Genomic DNA, 13,880 nt, shown 5'->3' on the forward strand with positions numbered 1-13,880 from the left:
CACCAGCCCGAGCACTTGTCTCATGCATCCAGCCTGGGCTGGTGATCTGTTTCACCATAGATATTATACATGTTTCAGTGCTGTTCTCTTGAAACATCCCACCCTCGCCTTCTCCCACAGAGGTATGTTTCTTTAATTATAGTTTTTAGAGTTATTTCCCAACCCCTGCATTTAGAGGTCCTCATTGTACAAATGTTGAATCATATTTGCTTAACTGCTGTTTCTATTCATTTTCTTATCCTTACTTATTTCTTTTTGATTTTAAAAAGTATTCCTCCTTTCTAGCTTTTAATTCTTGAGGAGATATATATTGTACTTATTGTTTTTGTTTTAATTTGACTTCATTTATTAAGCGATTTTTCTGTTATCCACAATTATTTCCTGAGTCTTATCACCTCTGTTTTCAAATCTCCCTTGTCTCTAATTATTATATTTCTCAATTTTAAAATAACTGATATATGCTCTTCTTTTGTGGCTTCTGTCATTTTTCAACATTTATTTCAACTTCATTTGGAAATATTACTAGTTTTCCATCTGTTTTGCTTGTGTGGATTTCTTATCTGAAGGGATATTATTCTGCTCCTTTCTGCTTTGTTTAATGACTTTTTTTATGATTTAACCACATTTAAGTGAAATCACATTTCCTGAATTTTGGAGAGGGAAGGATAGATGGGCATTTCTTCTTTATTTTTTTAAAAAAATTATTTACTTATTTTTGGCTGCATTGGGGTCTCCGGTGCTGCACGGACTTTCTCTAGTTGCGGCGAGCAGAGACTACTAGTTGCAGTGTGTGGGCTTCTCATCCCTTTGTGGAGCACAGACTCTGTAGCATGTGAGCTCAGTAGCTGTGGCATACAGGCTTAGCTGCCCCTCGGCATGTGGGGTCTTCCTGGACCAGGGACTGAACCTGTGTCCCCTGCATTGGCAGGCAGGCTCTCAAGCACTGGACCACCAGGGAAGCCCCTCCTCTCTATTTTTGGAAAGTGAAAGTGAAGTCGCTCAGTCATGTCTGACTCTTTGCAACCCCATGGGCTGTAGCCCGGCAGGCTCCTTGGTCCATGGGATTTTCCAGGCATGAACACTGGAGTGGGTTGCTATTTCCTTCTCCAGGGGATCTTCCCGGCCCAGGGATCGAGCCTGGGTCTCCCATATTGTAGGCAGACACTTTACCATCTGAGCCACCAGGGAAGCTCAAAGAAGGTGGCCTCATAATTTCTTAGCTGTTTTTTTTAAACCTCTGCTCTCGTTCTCATATTCACTTGGACTTCCTTTTCCAAAGCCTCCACTACCTATCTCCTGCTCAGCTCAGGTTTTGCTCCCACCACTTTGCCCTCAGTGCAAAGCTTTATCTTGGAAGAGAACTTTGGGTTGTTCATTTCAAGTTTTTAGAGACCAGATTGTTCCAGCACTGATGATCTTGTTGTGTTGAGATCCCTCTGCATTCTGCTAAATGAGGGCAAAGATACTATTTCTCCCAGTTTTGCTCACTATCTTCATGTTAATCAGCCTACCACACATTGCAGGGAGGACCTGGGGGTGAGTAGAGAGGTGTCAGAGGCCCAGCTGTGTATCCGCTACCATCACCCACACAGGTGTGATACCACACAGGTTCTGTGGCTGCCAGTGGTTTGTCCCAACCTTTCATATTTGAGGGTTCACGGGAATATCTTCTTTCCGGTGTCCATGGGTATTTGGTTTTGCTTTCTAGTCATTCTTTTTCTCCTTCATTTTAAAAAGGAAACTTGGGGAAATGCAATCTATGCAGCCATCACTTTCAGCATCACAGGATCTTCCTTCTCATTTTCTCTCAATTATTTTTCTGCCTAATCTCTTAACCCAGGGATCAAACCCAGGTCTTCTGTAGCGCAGGCAGATTCTTTACCGACTGAGCTACACGGAAGCCCATACAATATTTCTTTTTCTGCATTTGAATTTGCTATCTCAAACATTTACGTTTTGGAAGGCTTCTTTCTCTCAACCCTGTCTCTGGAAATTTAGGTAAACATGGCAGATGACAGAGCAGAACTGAGTTCATGACATTACTGAAGGTGAACAGGAAGAGCATAAGATTCCTGCAGGCATTTAAAGGAGGGAAAAGTAATTAAATAAGAGCATTTTAAACGGGAGAATTCTAATTGTGCTCCTTGGACAAGATATGAGCTTTAGAGACCAACAGATCTGGTTTCAAATCATACCTCCATAATTTCTAAATGTATATCTTAGTCCTTCTGAACTTCATTTTTGGCATTCTCAAGAAAGATAATACCCATCTTGGAGAGTTACTTTTAGGCACATAGACAATATATGCAAAGCACACTATCTTACAAACAGCAGAAATTTATAGATGCAAGTATTAGTAATATTATTCATCTTGATGTTATAATTACTATTTAGGAACTACTAAAAAGAAATATTCACCATTATGCCTGTTGTAAATGATGAAAAGTCTAAATGGAAAACTAAATTATGATCCTACTGATCCATAGATCAGTCCAATAACAATATCAAATTCCAACACAGTGCAGGTGAGGAGTTGGGGGTAGCTCAGTAGACTATAGAAACATCTGGTTTTGAAATTAAAGTTAAAAGTCCTGGCTCTACAACTAAGATACTGTGTCCTCCTATACAAGGCAGGCCAATTTTACATCTGTGATATGAGTAATATTAGTCACCACAGAATACTGTTATGAGGATTAAGACAATGCATACAGCATTCCCCTGATGATTAGTGATGTTGACAACTTTTCATGTATCTGTTGATCATCTGTATATATTCTTTGGAAAAATTCAGATCCTTTGTCCATTGTTTAATTGATTTGTTTATTTATTTATTTATTTATTTTTTTGCTACTGAGTTATAAGCCCTTATACATTGTGAATATTAACCCCTTATTGGATATTTGATTTGCAAATATTTTTCTCATTCAATAGGTTACTTTTTTATTTTCTTGATCATTTCTTTGGCTGTGTAGCCATTTTATTTTGATGTAGTAATACTCCATGGAGTTGCAAGAGTTGTACACAGCTTAGCAACTAAACAATATACAACTATTACTACTATTGCTATTTAGTACATGATCATTAAATGTAAGTTTCCCTACCTTTGCTTGCCTGGAGCTTTTAACAGTAATAAAATATTCTCTAAGTTTTGTCACAAAGCTCACTTAGTACAATAAAGTTCTTTACGTTGTTGAAGAGGACTCTACTCTGGTCCTCATTCAGTGAACTTATTCCTGCATCAGAGAAACCTCTAATAAGCTTGATGATCTTATTGCCTTAATCCACACATGCTACCTGAAGACAACAAATTTAAACAATATTGGACAAGGCCTCCAGAAATGTTTTTATTCTGAGTTACTCAAATGCTTCATTTCACACAAGTTTATATACTTTTCAGACCAAGCAGGTATATAATTTAAAGATTTAGGCACCTAGTGAATTCAAGTCATGACTCCATAAATACGTTACGTATAGTGAATGCTATATATATCTTGAAGCAGTGATATATATATATGTACATATATGTATATATATATACTGCTTCAAGACATATATATACATAGACGTATGTGTGTATATATATATATATATCACTGCTTCAAGATATATATAGCATTCACTACATATATATATATACACACACATATATATATATATATATACACATATATATATATATATATATCTTCCCAAAATGATTCTGCTACACAAAACATTGTGTAACATGATAAAATAAGGCATTTTATAGCATAACAAAATAAAATCCGTCTAATAAAACAGGTTGGCAACATAATTAGAAGTACAGACTTTAGAGTTAAGTAAAAATGGGCTTCTGTGGTGGCTCAGATGGTAAAGAATCTGCCTGCAATGCAGGAGACCTGGGTTCAATCCCTGGGTTGGGAAGATCCTCTGGAGGAGGGCATGGCAACCCACTCCAGTTTCTTGCTTAGAGAATCCCCATGGACAGAGGAGCCTGGTGGACCACAGTCCATGGGGTTACAAAGAGTCGGACACGACTGAGTGACTAAACGCAGCCCAGCGCAGAAACGGCCATGAGTCCCAGCTCTGCCTCTCTGCAGGTGTGTGATGAGCAAGTCACTCGCTGTCTCACTAAGCCTGCATTTTCTTATGTGTGAAACGGAGATAACAATGGCTCAAAACGACTTAACAAGATTCTTGGAACTTAGCCAATATACACAAGTTCTTGAAAGTTCCTATTTGATAACCAGAATTAAATCAAAGCTCCAGAATCCTAAACCTCATTACCATCTACACCGTTCTATCTCATCACCTAATAAGGAGATCTGCTTTGTTAAAACTGTTGAATGGAGAAAAGCCTGCAGATTTGATTTTTGTAGCAAGGAAATTTTTTCTCCAGTCATTTCTCTCCTCTTCTAAGTGAGATACATATTAACAATTAGTCTTTCCAAAGCAGAGATGTAAAATGGATGCATAAGAGAATATACTTACTTATCTATGCCATAAACAAAGGATACAGCAATATTCTCCAAAATGACGACAATTAGCAGAGGCAGAGTTGCAGAATAGTCATCAAACATTGTAACAAAGTAGTTTCCAGAGCGCTGCACAAATATGAGGCCAATACAAAATGCCAGAAGACAGCAGATAACTGAATAAAAGGAATAAATTTTAAAAAATATATAAGACCTTGTCAGAATCAACTCTTTTAAACTGTATTATAAATTATTACATGCACTTTGTTTTTTTTCCTTTTTATAAGTTGTCAGTATTATGAATAGGATACTTTTCCTGATACCATGGAATATATTGGCAATTAGTTACCTGAATTTAGCCCTGGATTTAATATGAATTCATTGTTAGACAGTAACTCAATTAATCTCCTTGAGTCTGTGGAAATGTATGTACCAAGCCCAAATAACAAACGAGGCAAAACAGAGAAGATAATAATAGTATAAATCTCCATACCCATGTCTCATTATTAATAGAAAAGTGACCTTTTCAGGCAACAAATATTCACAGGTAATTCCTACTTTTAATTGGAAGCAATATTGAAATTTCAAATTAATCATGAGATGAATGTGCCTTATAAGACTATGATAACATACATTTTGATATTTGATTGAAATATGATTATTGTTAAAGCATAACAAAAAATAAAAGTTTGACCCCTTAGCAGTAACCCACTCTCTACCTTGATATTGTCTGGGCAGATGAGTTGGAAACACAGTTATGACAGGGATGGGCAACCAGATTCTCCAGTTAACTAAGAAGAAGAGTCTAAAGGGAGTTTCTGGAGGAGTACTGCAGAAAGATGCAGAAACTTCCAACCAGATACCATTACTGTAGAAATTGAGAGAGAATTCTGGAATCCGTACACTACTCACATATTTTTGTTAGACTCTTTATTCTCTCATGCATGTTAGCAGAGAAGCCCTCAAAAATAAGAGATGACTGGGCTGTCTTTCTCAACTCCCTATTAGCAGAAGTGAGTAAAAGTAACAGAAGTGGGGCAGGTGGAGGCAGTTGAGAAGGAGAGAAAACAGGCATCCCTGGGTTCCACCCAATGGAGGCTCCCTAGCAATCTCAATAAGTATGGGTTAAATTAAGCCATTTCCTTCATCTTGTGAGTGCTAGGCTAGTGGTATGAGTTACATCGTCCATAAGTGAATATTATATATAAACACATCAGGTAGAGAAGGAAAAGCATTAAGAGCATTCTAACACATATTAAAATATTTAAATGCTTGTCATAGCAAATCATACTCAAAGTCTCAGGATGGAAGTAGCAGAGCTTAGATTTGAACCATGGTCTGTATCACACTCACTCTCGCCTAATTGCATCATAGTGTAAGTAGGAAGAAGGTGTACTCTAGGTGGGACAGACCTGGAGAGCTTCGCTGACACGCTGAGAGGAACAGATAATAAGTAACTTAGATCTAAGTCCTACTGTCATACCAAAGGAGACAAAAACATTTGACAAAGGTGATGGGGGAACATTTCCTCAAGGTAAATGACTTGAAGTAAAAGTGTGATCCCAAAATACAGGTAGAGGGAGTGGAGAGTATATTCCTCTTTACTCTGGTCTACTAAGCCTTCCACTGGGGGTTGGCAAATACTCCCATGTGTGTTTTTCCCCCCACACTGTTGCTGTTCCCTTCATTTTGCAAGCCCTCTTATATCAGGGGGGTTGAGATAGAGGGCATGATGAGGAAAGCAGCAAAGATGACAGCTATTTAGTCTGCATGTCAGAGGATATTGATAGCCTTAAAATAAATAGAAACTGCAGAAGCAGAGCGTGCCTTTCAGGAAAAGGAAGAGACATTTCTCCTTTGTATCCAACTGAATTAAAGAAATCTAGATGTATGTATGCGACAAGCTGCTGAAATTGTTTGGACACACACTATACAGAGCAATGAGTGATCAGGGCATATATGCACTGGAGAGTGATTGCCACCCCAGTGACTACTGAATCTTTCAGAACGAAACACAGAGCGCAGTCAAGATCATCTGTATGTTTTTTTCCCAATTAGTTTTTGCATCACTTACCAACACTGTCGCTGCACTCTGGTCTGGCAGCTTCCTCGCTGCTTCCTTTGTCTCTGTTTGGGTGTGCTTACTAACTAAAACTATCCTCTGACCCCTGAGAAGACCCTTGCCCTTTCTCATTCAATTTCCATGCCTTCTGCTGATAGTTCCCTCATATGTTTAGATGATCTTTGCTGCTTCTTAATTCGCAGAACATGTAAAGTCTTTATCATGCTGTCAGTATATTACATGATATAAGTTTTATCTACCCATGTTGATTTTAATTATCAGTTCTATTCTGCTTAGAGGAGAGGTTCTCCTATATGTCTGCATCTCTGTTGTAATTTCTCTTACATCCTTGGTATCCCTCAAATGCAAGGACGATGCAATCCACAGCCAGTACTTTAATAACTGCTTGCAGATTGGACTTCTTAACAACCATCAATATTGATAAATCATGTTATTATCTTTACTTCCTAGATGTATTAGCTTCTATCAGGCTACAATTGCCATTTCATATGAAAACTAAATTTAGGTTTGTCAATGTCAGCTATCCACTTTTGAAAAATCCAATGATCTGAACTTTTTTTAAATAATTATTTGACTTGAATACAAAATTATTTGTATTCTTTGACTTTGTTCTAGTAACAGCACTTCATAATGACCTTACTACTAATAAAGAGCAATATAATAAGTGATAACTAATAAGTAATTAATAATAATATTATCTACATTCAGTTTCATTTGCATATTATAAATATGCAATGTATAAATACTATAAATGAATCCCTAAATAACAAATACTTCTGAAACATATTAATAAGTAGATTTTAAAAATATAAACACTTTTCCTATTTCCATCTCTGATCAGTCACCAAGAGTAAAATGACCTGCTATCAGTTCAATGGAAAGTCAAATACATAAAAGCTCACCGGTGAGGATTTCTTTCCTCACTTTGAAAGTGTCCACAACGGGTGTGATGATCCCTTCAATGGTTCCAAACATGCTGCCAAGCCCTAGATTTACCAGCATGAGGAAGAACATCACCGACCAGAAGGGAGATGCGGGGAAATGTGTCATCGCTTCTGTAAAGGCAATAAAAGCTAAACCAGTCCCCTGAACAGCCTGTAAGATATATAGAATAGCCACGTTAGTCAGAGCCACGTGCAGTGCTGGCTATGTGTATGAAAAGGCAGGGAAACTGAATAATGTGCGGCAGTTACTGGAAATAATCACACTGATACCATCATGTTGTCTCCTAAGAAATGTGCCTCTAAACAAAATTCAGGGTGATCATGTTATCCCATAAAGACCACAGATAGAGCCAACATTTAAAAATTCAAGAGTAAGTTAGTATTTAAATCTTTCCTTATGGAATTTAAGATTGTTGTGTTAATACTGGCTTCATTTGTAACTTCCTGCACACGATTCTTAATGTTTAGTCTCAGGTACATTAAGCTATCTTAAAGCAAGTGATTAATGGCCAATTTCTTCATAATATTTTCCTTTTTGGCAAAGTAAAGAGAGGTGACAATTTATGCAAAGCTCCTTATTCACGTTCCCCTATATCGTGTTTATTCAAATATATGACAGTGGCTAGAAAAAGGATTTAATCATGACTTAACAAACACAACTATTAAGATGGGAAATATCATTCATGTGTCCAAACAATTATGCAATATGTAAATGGTCATCATAATTCAAGTTTTGTGTTAAGTATTATACCAGCAAATGTATCTAATTTCATTTTCTATGTGAAAATCACCTTATTTATATTCATATTTTAAATTATTGTGGCTTCATCAGTGAAACTACTTTTTAAATTAAAGCAAACCTTTCTGACTTAAGAAAATACGCTCTCTGAGATAAAGATGAATTTTGAAACCGCATGCCCTTCCACAGGCATTTTAAAGGTCCTTTTCCTAAAAGAAGTCTTCTGGGTAAGGCATATTTTAAGTTAATGAGAATTGTTTTAGTACTTAAACGTAGACTACTAACTTTATTGAGCTCATCTTCAATTCGACATGCATTGAGATGAAGCGCGGGAAACTCTTCTTCTTTCACTTTTTGAATGATGTCATAAACTAAGTCATAATCTTCGGCAGTAATAGCTGAAAAGTTGATATGATGGGGAATGATATCTTGACTAATGTTACCCATTTTCACAAGTTTGATGATCATTTCCGAATTTCTGAAAAGCAAAAATGTCATTAATAAACACTTGTGGGTATGGGAAGGAGATTTTTTTCAAATACAATTATGCCATCAAATCTAAAGGTAATTGATGACCATACTCTGCAATGCATTTCTCATTTATGACAGTTGCTTTGAAGCCCAGAACTGCAAACACCACCAGTGTTGCCAGGATGGAAGTAAAAAAATTGATGAAGGACACCAGGACGGCATCGAAGTGGCAGTTGTTGTCTCTCTTGTTGTAGCTTGAAAAGGCGATGACGCCGCCGAATCCCAGACCTAAGGCAAAGAACACCTGAGCTGCGGCTTCTCTCCACACCTTCGGTTCCAGCATGATTTCAAGCTGTTTAAAATTAAACAGAACAGAAGTCAGCTACAAAATATTATTCCTCAATAATCTACAAGGAGTTGATTCTGTCGTTTACATATATCATAATGACACACTCCCAAAGGTAATTCAAAACAGAGGATTATCTGTTCTTAAGGAGAAAGAACAAATTTTTCATTGAGGAATTATACAAGGAAAATGAATAAGAAAGACCATAGACTATCGAAACTTTAGATGGAGATGTTACTTACATGGAGAAAAAAATCATATGGGAAATTTTAAATATCTTTAGGACAAATCAAAGGACTATTTGAGAGAGAAATGAACTATCTTCGCTTATTTCTATTTATGTCTTTGTTTTCTTTCCAAAGCAAAATAAACCAGTTAGCCATAAAAGTTATAAATTTTATTTAAGTAATGCCATAAGTTTTGTGTTTTCAGGTGACATCTAACAGCCAAAGCAGGTAATAATTATAAGCTGGGTAGAGTTGAACTATTTGTACTTTGCATATTCACATAGGTATTAACCTTTCATTTAGTAGTTTCCTGAAAGCTTTTCCTTTGAAAATTGAAGTAATTCAAAGTTCTAAAGTTTGGAATCTGTGCTGAACATATTTTTCAAGTAACTCTGCTTTACTTCTTAAACAATTATCACTGTATGTAGCTAAAACTTCTAAATGGAACAATTAATATTAGCCATATTGGGCCAAGACCTCAATAAACAGTTAACTTTGATTTCAGTAATAGTAGTACTTAAATCGGTATTTTATCTCTTTTCACCTTTGCAATAAAATTGCCTTTATTGGGAACAAAGCCAGATGTGGTTAAAAGCATGACTCCCATAGACAGTCATTTAATAATCTAAAAATAGTGCATCCTAGGGTAAGTGGCCTGTCCACTCTGAGTTTAATTTTTCTCAACTGAAAGATGAAAGTAACAAAGCTTGTAAATACTCCTCATCACATTGCCAATCACACTGAGTCCTCAATAGCTGCTAACATGTGGACCATAGTAACAGCTACGCTGATCAGCATTGGAAAAGACCCTGATGCTGGGAAAGACTGAGGGCAGGAGGAGAAGAGGGTGACAGAGGATGAAATGGTTGAATGGCATCACTGACTCAACGGTCATGAGCAAACTCCAGGAGATAGTGAAGGACAGGGAAGCCTGGCCTGGCATACTGCCGTCCATGAGGTCTCAAAGAGTTGGACACAATCAGCAAATGAAAACCGAACTCATTCAACTGTCTTTCTCTACTTTTCTCACTAGATGGCAGACAATACCTATTTACTAAAGACCTTCTGATTACTTTCAACTCAGAAACTAAATCTGCATTCACTGAGAATATTTTGTGTACTTAGATACTTTCTCCCTTACATAAACAACTTAAATTTAAAGGAAACTAACAACTTTTTATTGTTATTATATTAACTATCACATCCTACAATGGCCTAATAACAATCTTATCAATAGTCCAAAGTGAGCTGAGGAAGTAATTCACTATATTTTAATAGTTATTTCCAGTTCTGATTTAAAATGTTAACCAAGTATTGCAGTTTTAAACATGGGGGCCATGTAAAAGTGTCATATTCAAGTATCTATATTCTAAAATATCTATTTACATCAAATATTTGGAATCATGTCACAAACAATTACCAACTTAGAGAAAGGTGATATTCCAGGAATTCACACCAAAGCTAGTTGTTTTCAACTCAGAAAACTTTTTTTTGCCTATATTGTAAAAAGGAAATATTTGTGGTCACTAAGTATGGCCCATTTGTGGCTAATTTAAATGATAATATAGCTGAAATTCATAAATGTGAACTAATTATTCACTGAGGAATTCTAACAACTCTACAGGACTTTTGAACAATAGAAGAGAAGCAGATCACAATGTCAACATTTTTGCTACTTGAGAATGAGCAGAACCCAACCTGGAACCAGATACTCAAAAACACAGCCTCTTTTTCACAGTACCACGGCGGCTGCCAGCAGTGACAATTCCAGGGAGGCTAAGATCTCCTACTTGAGACTCTCAGCACGATGCTTGGTGCAGTCATCCTCAGACAACTTCCAATTTCTGAACTAAATTGAGATTGTGTTTTTATAACTCATTGTCTGATTATGATAGTGTTAGCACACTAATCGAAGTATGATTTCATTTCAGTGTATATCCAAAATCTATATGCACCTCAAATACGTTTTTGATTTTTTCCTATCAAACCAATATGACAAGTCCACAAGGATTGATTAATCAGGTTCAATGAGCCCTACATTGAGGTCAGCTCTAAGTTGAATGACAGAGTTTAAGTTCTGAACCTTTTAGGAAACCTAATGGAATTTTCTTGAAATGCATATGCATTTATAAAAATTACAGAACTTCCCAAACACACTAATATAAATACTATTCTTGAAAATACAAAACCTCAAAACAGAACAAATATGACCCAGCAATCCCACTTCTGGGCATACACACTGAGGAAACCAGATCTGAAAGAGACACGTGCACCCCAATGTTCATCGCAGCACTGTTTATAATAGCCAGGACATGGAAGCAACCTAGATGCCCAGCAGCAGATGAATGGATAAGGAAGCTATGGTACATATACACCATCGAATATTACTCAGCCGTTAAAAAGAATTCATTTGAACCAGTCCTAATGAGATGGATGAAGCTGGAGCCCATTATACAGAGTGAAGTAAGCCAGAAAGATAAAGAACATTACAGCATACTAACACATATATATGGAATTTAGAAAGATGGTAACGACAACCCTATATGCAAAACAGAAAAAGAGACACAGAAATATAGAACAGACTTTTGAACTCTGTGGGAGAAGGTGAGGGTGGGATGTTTCAAAAGAACAGCATGTATACTATCTATGGTGAAACAGATCACCAGCCCAGGTGGGATGCATGAGACAAGTGCTCGGGCCTGGTGCACTGGGAAGACCCAGAGGAATCGGGTGGAGAGGGAGGTGGGAGGGGGGATCGGGATGGGGAATACGTGTAAATCTATGGCTGATTCATATCAATGTATGACAAAACCCACTGAAATGTTGTGAAGTAATTAGCCTCCAACTAATAAAAATAAAAAAAAAAAAAAAGAAAAGGAAAAAAATAAAAAAACAGAACAAGAAATCTTGAATTTTTTCTAAGACAGGATTTCGAATGCAATAGCATTCCTAGTCTGGGTCCATGGATTTTAGGAATTCTGTCATCCTCTTAAGATGCTAAGCAAATTAATATGTTCATTATTTTTTCTGGTAAGAAGATCCTATTATCAGTTTTTTCTTTTTTTTCCCAAAGGAGTCCATGTCACAAAAGGTTAAAAACCACTGAAATAGAAGAGGAAGAGTAAAGATTGATAAGTTCTAAACTGTACCGGTGTAAAAATGGGAAGTTAATTTATTGTAAAAGAGGAACTTCTGAAGTTTAAATAGTGAAACTTACTCTAGATGAAGTGCGACATTTAAAATTGGAGAGAGTTGGATATAATTATAGATATCTAAAAGCCTTGGTTTTACTAGGCTGGTTAACATAACAGTTATAATTTAATAGTTTAGCGTACATTGTTGTACGTAGGTTCGAACAATTATCCCTTAAATTTAACTGTGGGAATATTTTGACAACATAAAGCTTTTGTGATCATAAGCCTTAGCTGGAAATACAGTACATACCTCAGGGGTAAACATATGACGGATGCCATCAACTGAACCATTTAAAAGGAGCGCTCTGATTAGGAAGCATACAAGTACCACATATGGGAACAGAGAACTAAAATACATGATCTGCAAAGAAAGAAAGATGAAAATAGGTGAGACACACAAACAACCATATTCTTTCTCATACTTAAAGATTATTTGTGCTGCTCTATACTGGACTTTCCTGGTGCTCAGATGGTAACAAATCTGCCTGCAATGCAGGAGACCTGGGTTTGATCCCTGGGTCAGGAAGATTCCCTGGAGAAGGGAATGGCTACCCACTCCAGTATTCTTGCCTGGAAAATTCCATGGACAGGAGTCTGGCAGGCTGCAGTCCATGGAGTTGCAAAAAGTTCAACACAACTGAATGACTTAACACTTTCACTTCATATCTTCATACTGTGAAAATGACCCTTTTATAATATAATAATTAATACTATTAATACATTGTTTAGTAGAATGGCTTATTAGTCTTGATTGGTGTGATTCATTAAGATCTATTTGGGATATAATGAAAAATTGGAAATCTTCCTTATTTAATCTCCTTTAAAATAGTCCATAGGTGTGATGTAACTTGAATACTGTTGATTCCTCACAGTTCACAAACAAGCAGTATTTAAGGGAAACAAAAGGACACTAACTCCTTAACAAGTGCCTACTTTAGAGTTTTAGATAGCAAAAGTTCTTTAAAAAAAAAATTAAGCAAAATTCCATTATAATTCTGTAAACCATCTAGACAGTGGTCCCTGTTAAGGCTCCTATAGAACTTGAATAATAGAGTAAAGGTTTTACTTTCTACCTCACAAGTCTTCATCATTAAACAAATGTTTATCATAGAAAAGCAACTGTCCTAACCAGACATGTACTGCCTCCTTGACATCTCCATGTGGTTTCTAAAATTCCTGGATTTCCCCCAAAGCTGTCCCCACCGATCTTTATCTCCCACCACCCAACAGTTGTCAAAGTCAAACATCCAGAAGTAGCTCTGCACAGTTTATAATTTCCTGGCTTCCAGACCATCACCCGGGCTATTTCATTCCCTGCGTACATGCTCTCCAGGAATCTCCAACACAGTAGGAACAAAATGCAGACGGCTGTCCTGCCGAGCCTGACACTGGGCTGCCTACCTGCCCGCCCCCCGCCCTCCC

General features: G+C 36.9%; 1 protein-coding gene across 2 annotated transcripts in view; it reads right to left on the bottom strand.

Annotated features, from left to right (window-relative positions):
* SLC6A15 (solute carrier family 6 member 15) overlaps window positions 1–13,880 on the bottom strand; it is a 51,410-nt gene that overhangs the window by 4,405 nt on the left and 33,125 nt on the right. For both annotated transcript variants that reach the window (XM_061125372.1, XM_061125383.1), the window contains exons 6-10: window positions 12,709–12,819; window positions 8,802–9,043; window positions 8,506–8,698; window positions 7,440–7,632; window positions 4,471–4,630 (exon numbers count right to left, since the gene is read on the bottom strand). In XM_061125372.1, coding sequence (XP_060981355.1) covers window positions 4,471–4,630; window positions 7,440–7,632; window positions 8,506–8,698; window positions 8,802–9,043; window positions 12,709–12,819 — 899 coding nt within the window. The remainder of the gene's footprint in view (window positions 1–4,470; window positions 4,631–7,439; window positions 7,633–8,505; window positions 8,699–8,801; window positions 9,044–12,708; window positions 12,820–13,880) is intronic.

Source organism: Dama dama, chromosome 3, assembly GCF_033118175.1.
Source record: "Dama dama isolate Ldn47 chromosome 3, ASM3311817v1, whole genome shotgun sequence".
NCBI classification, from domain to species: Eukaryota; Metazoa; Chordata; class Mammalia; order Artiodactyla; family Cervidae; genus Dama; species Dama dama.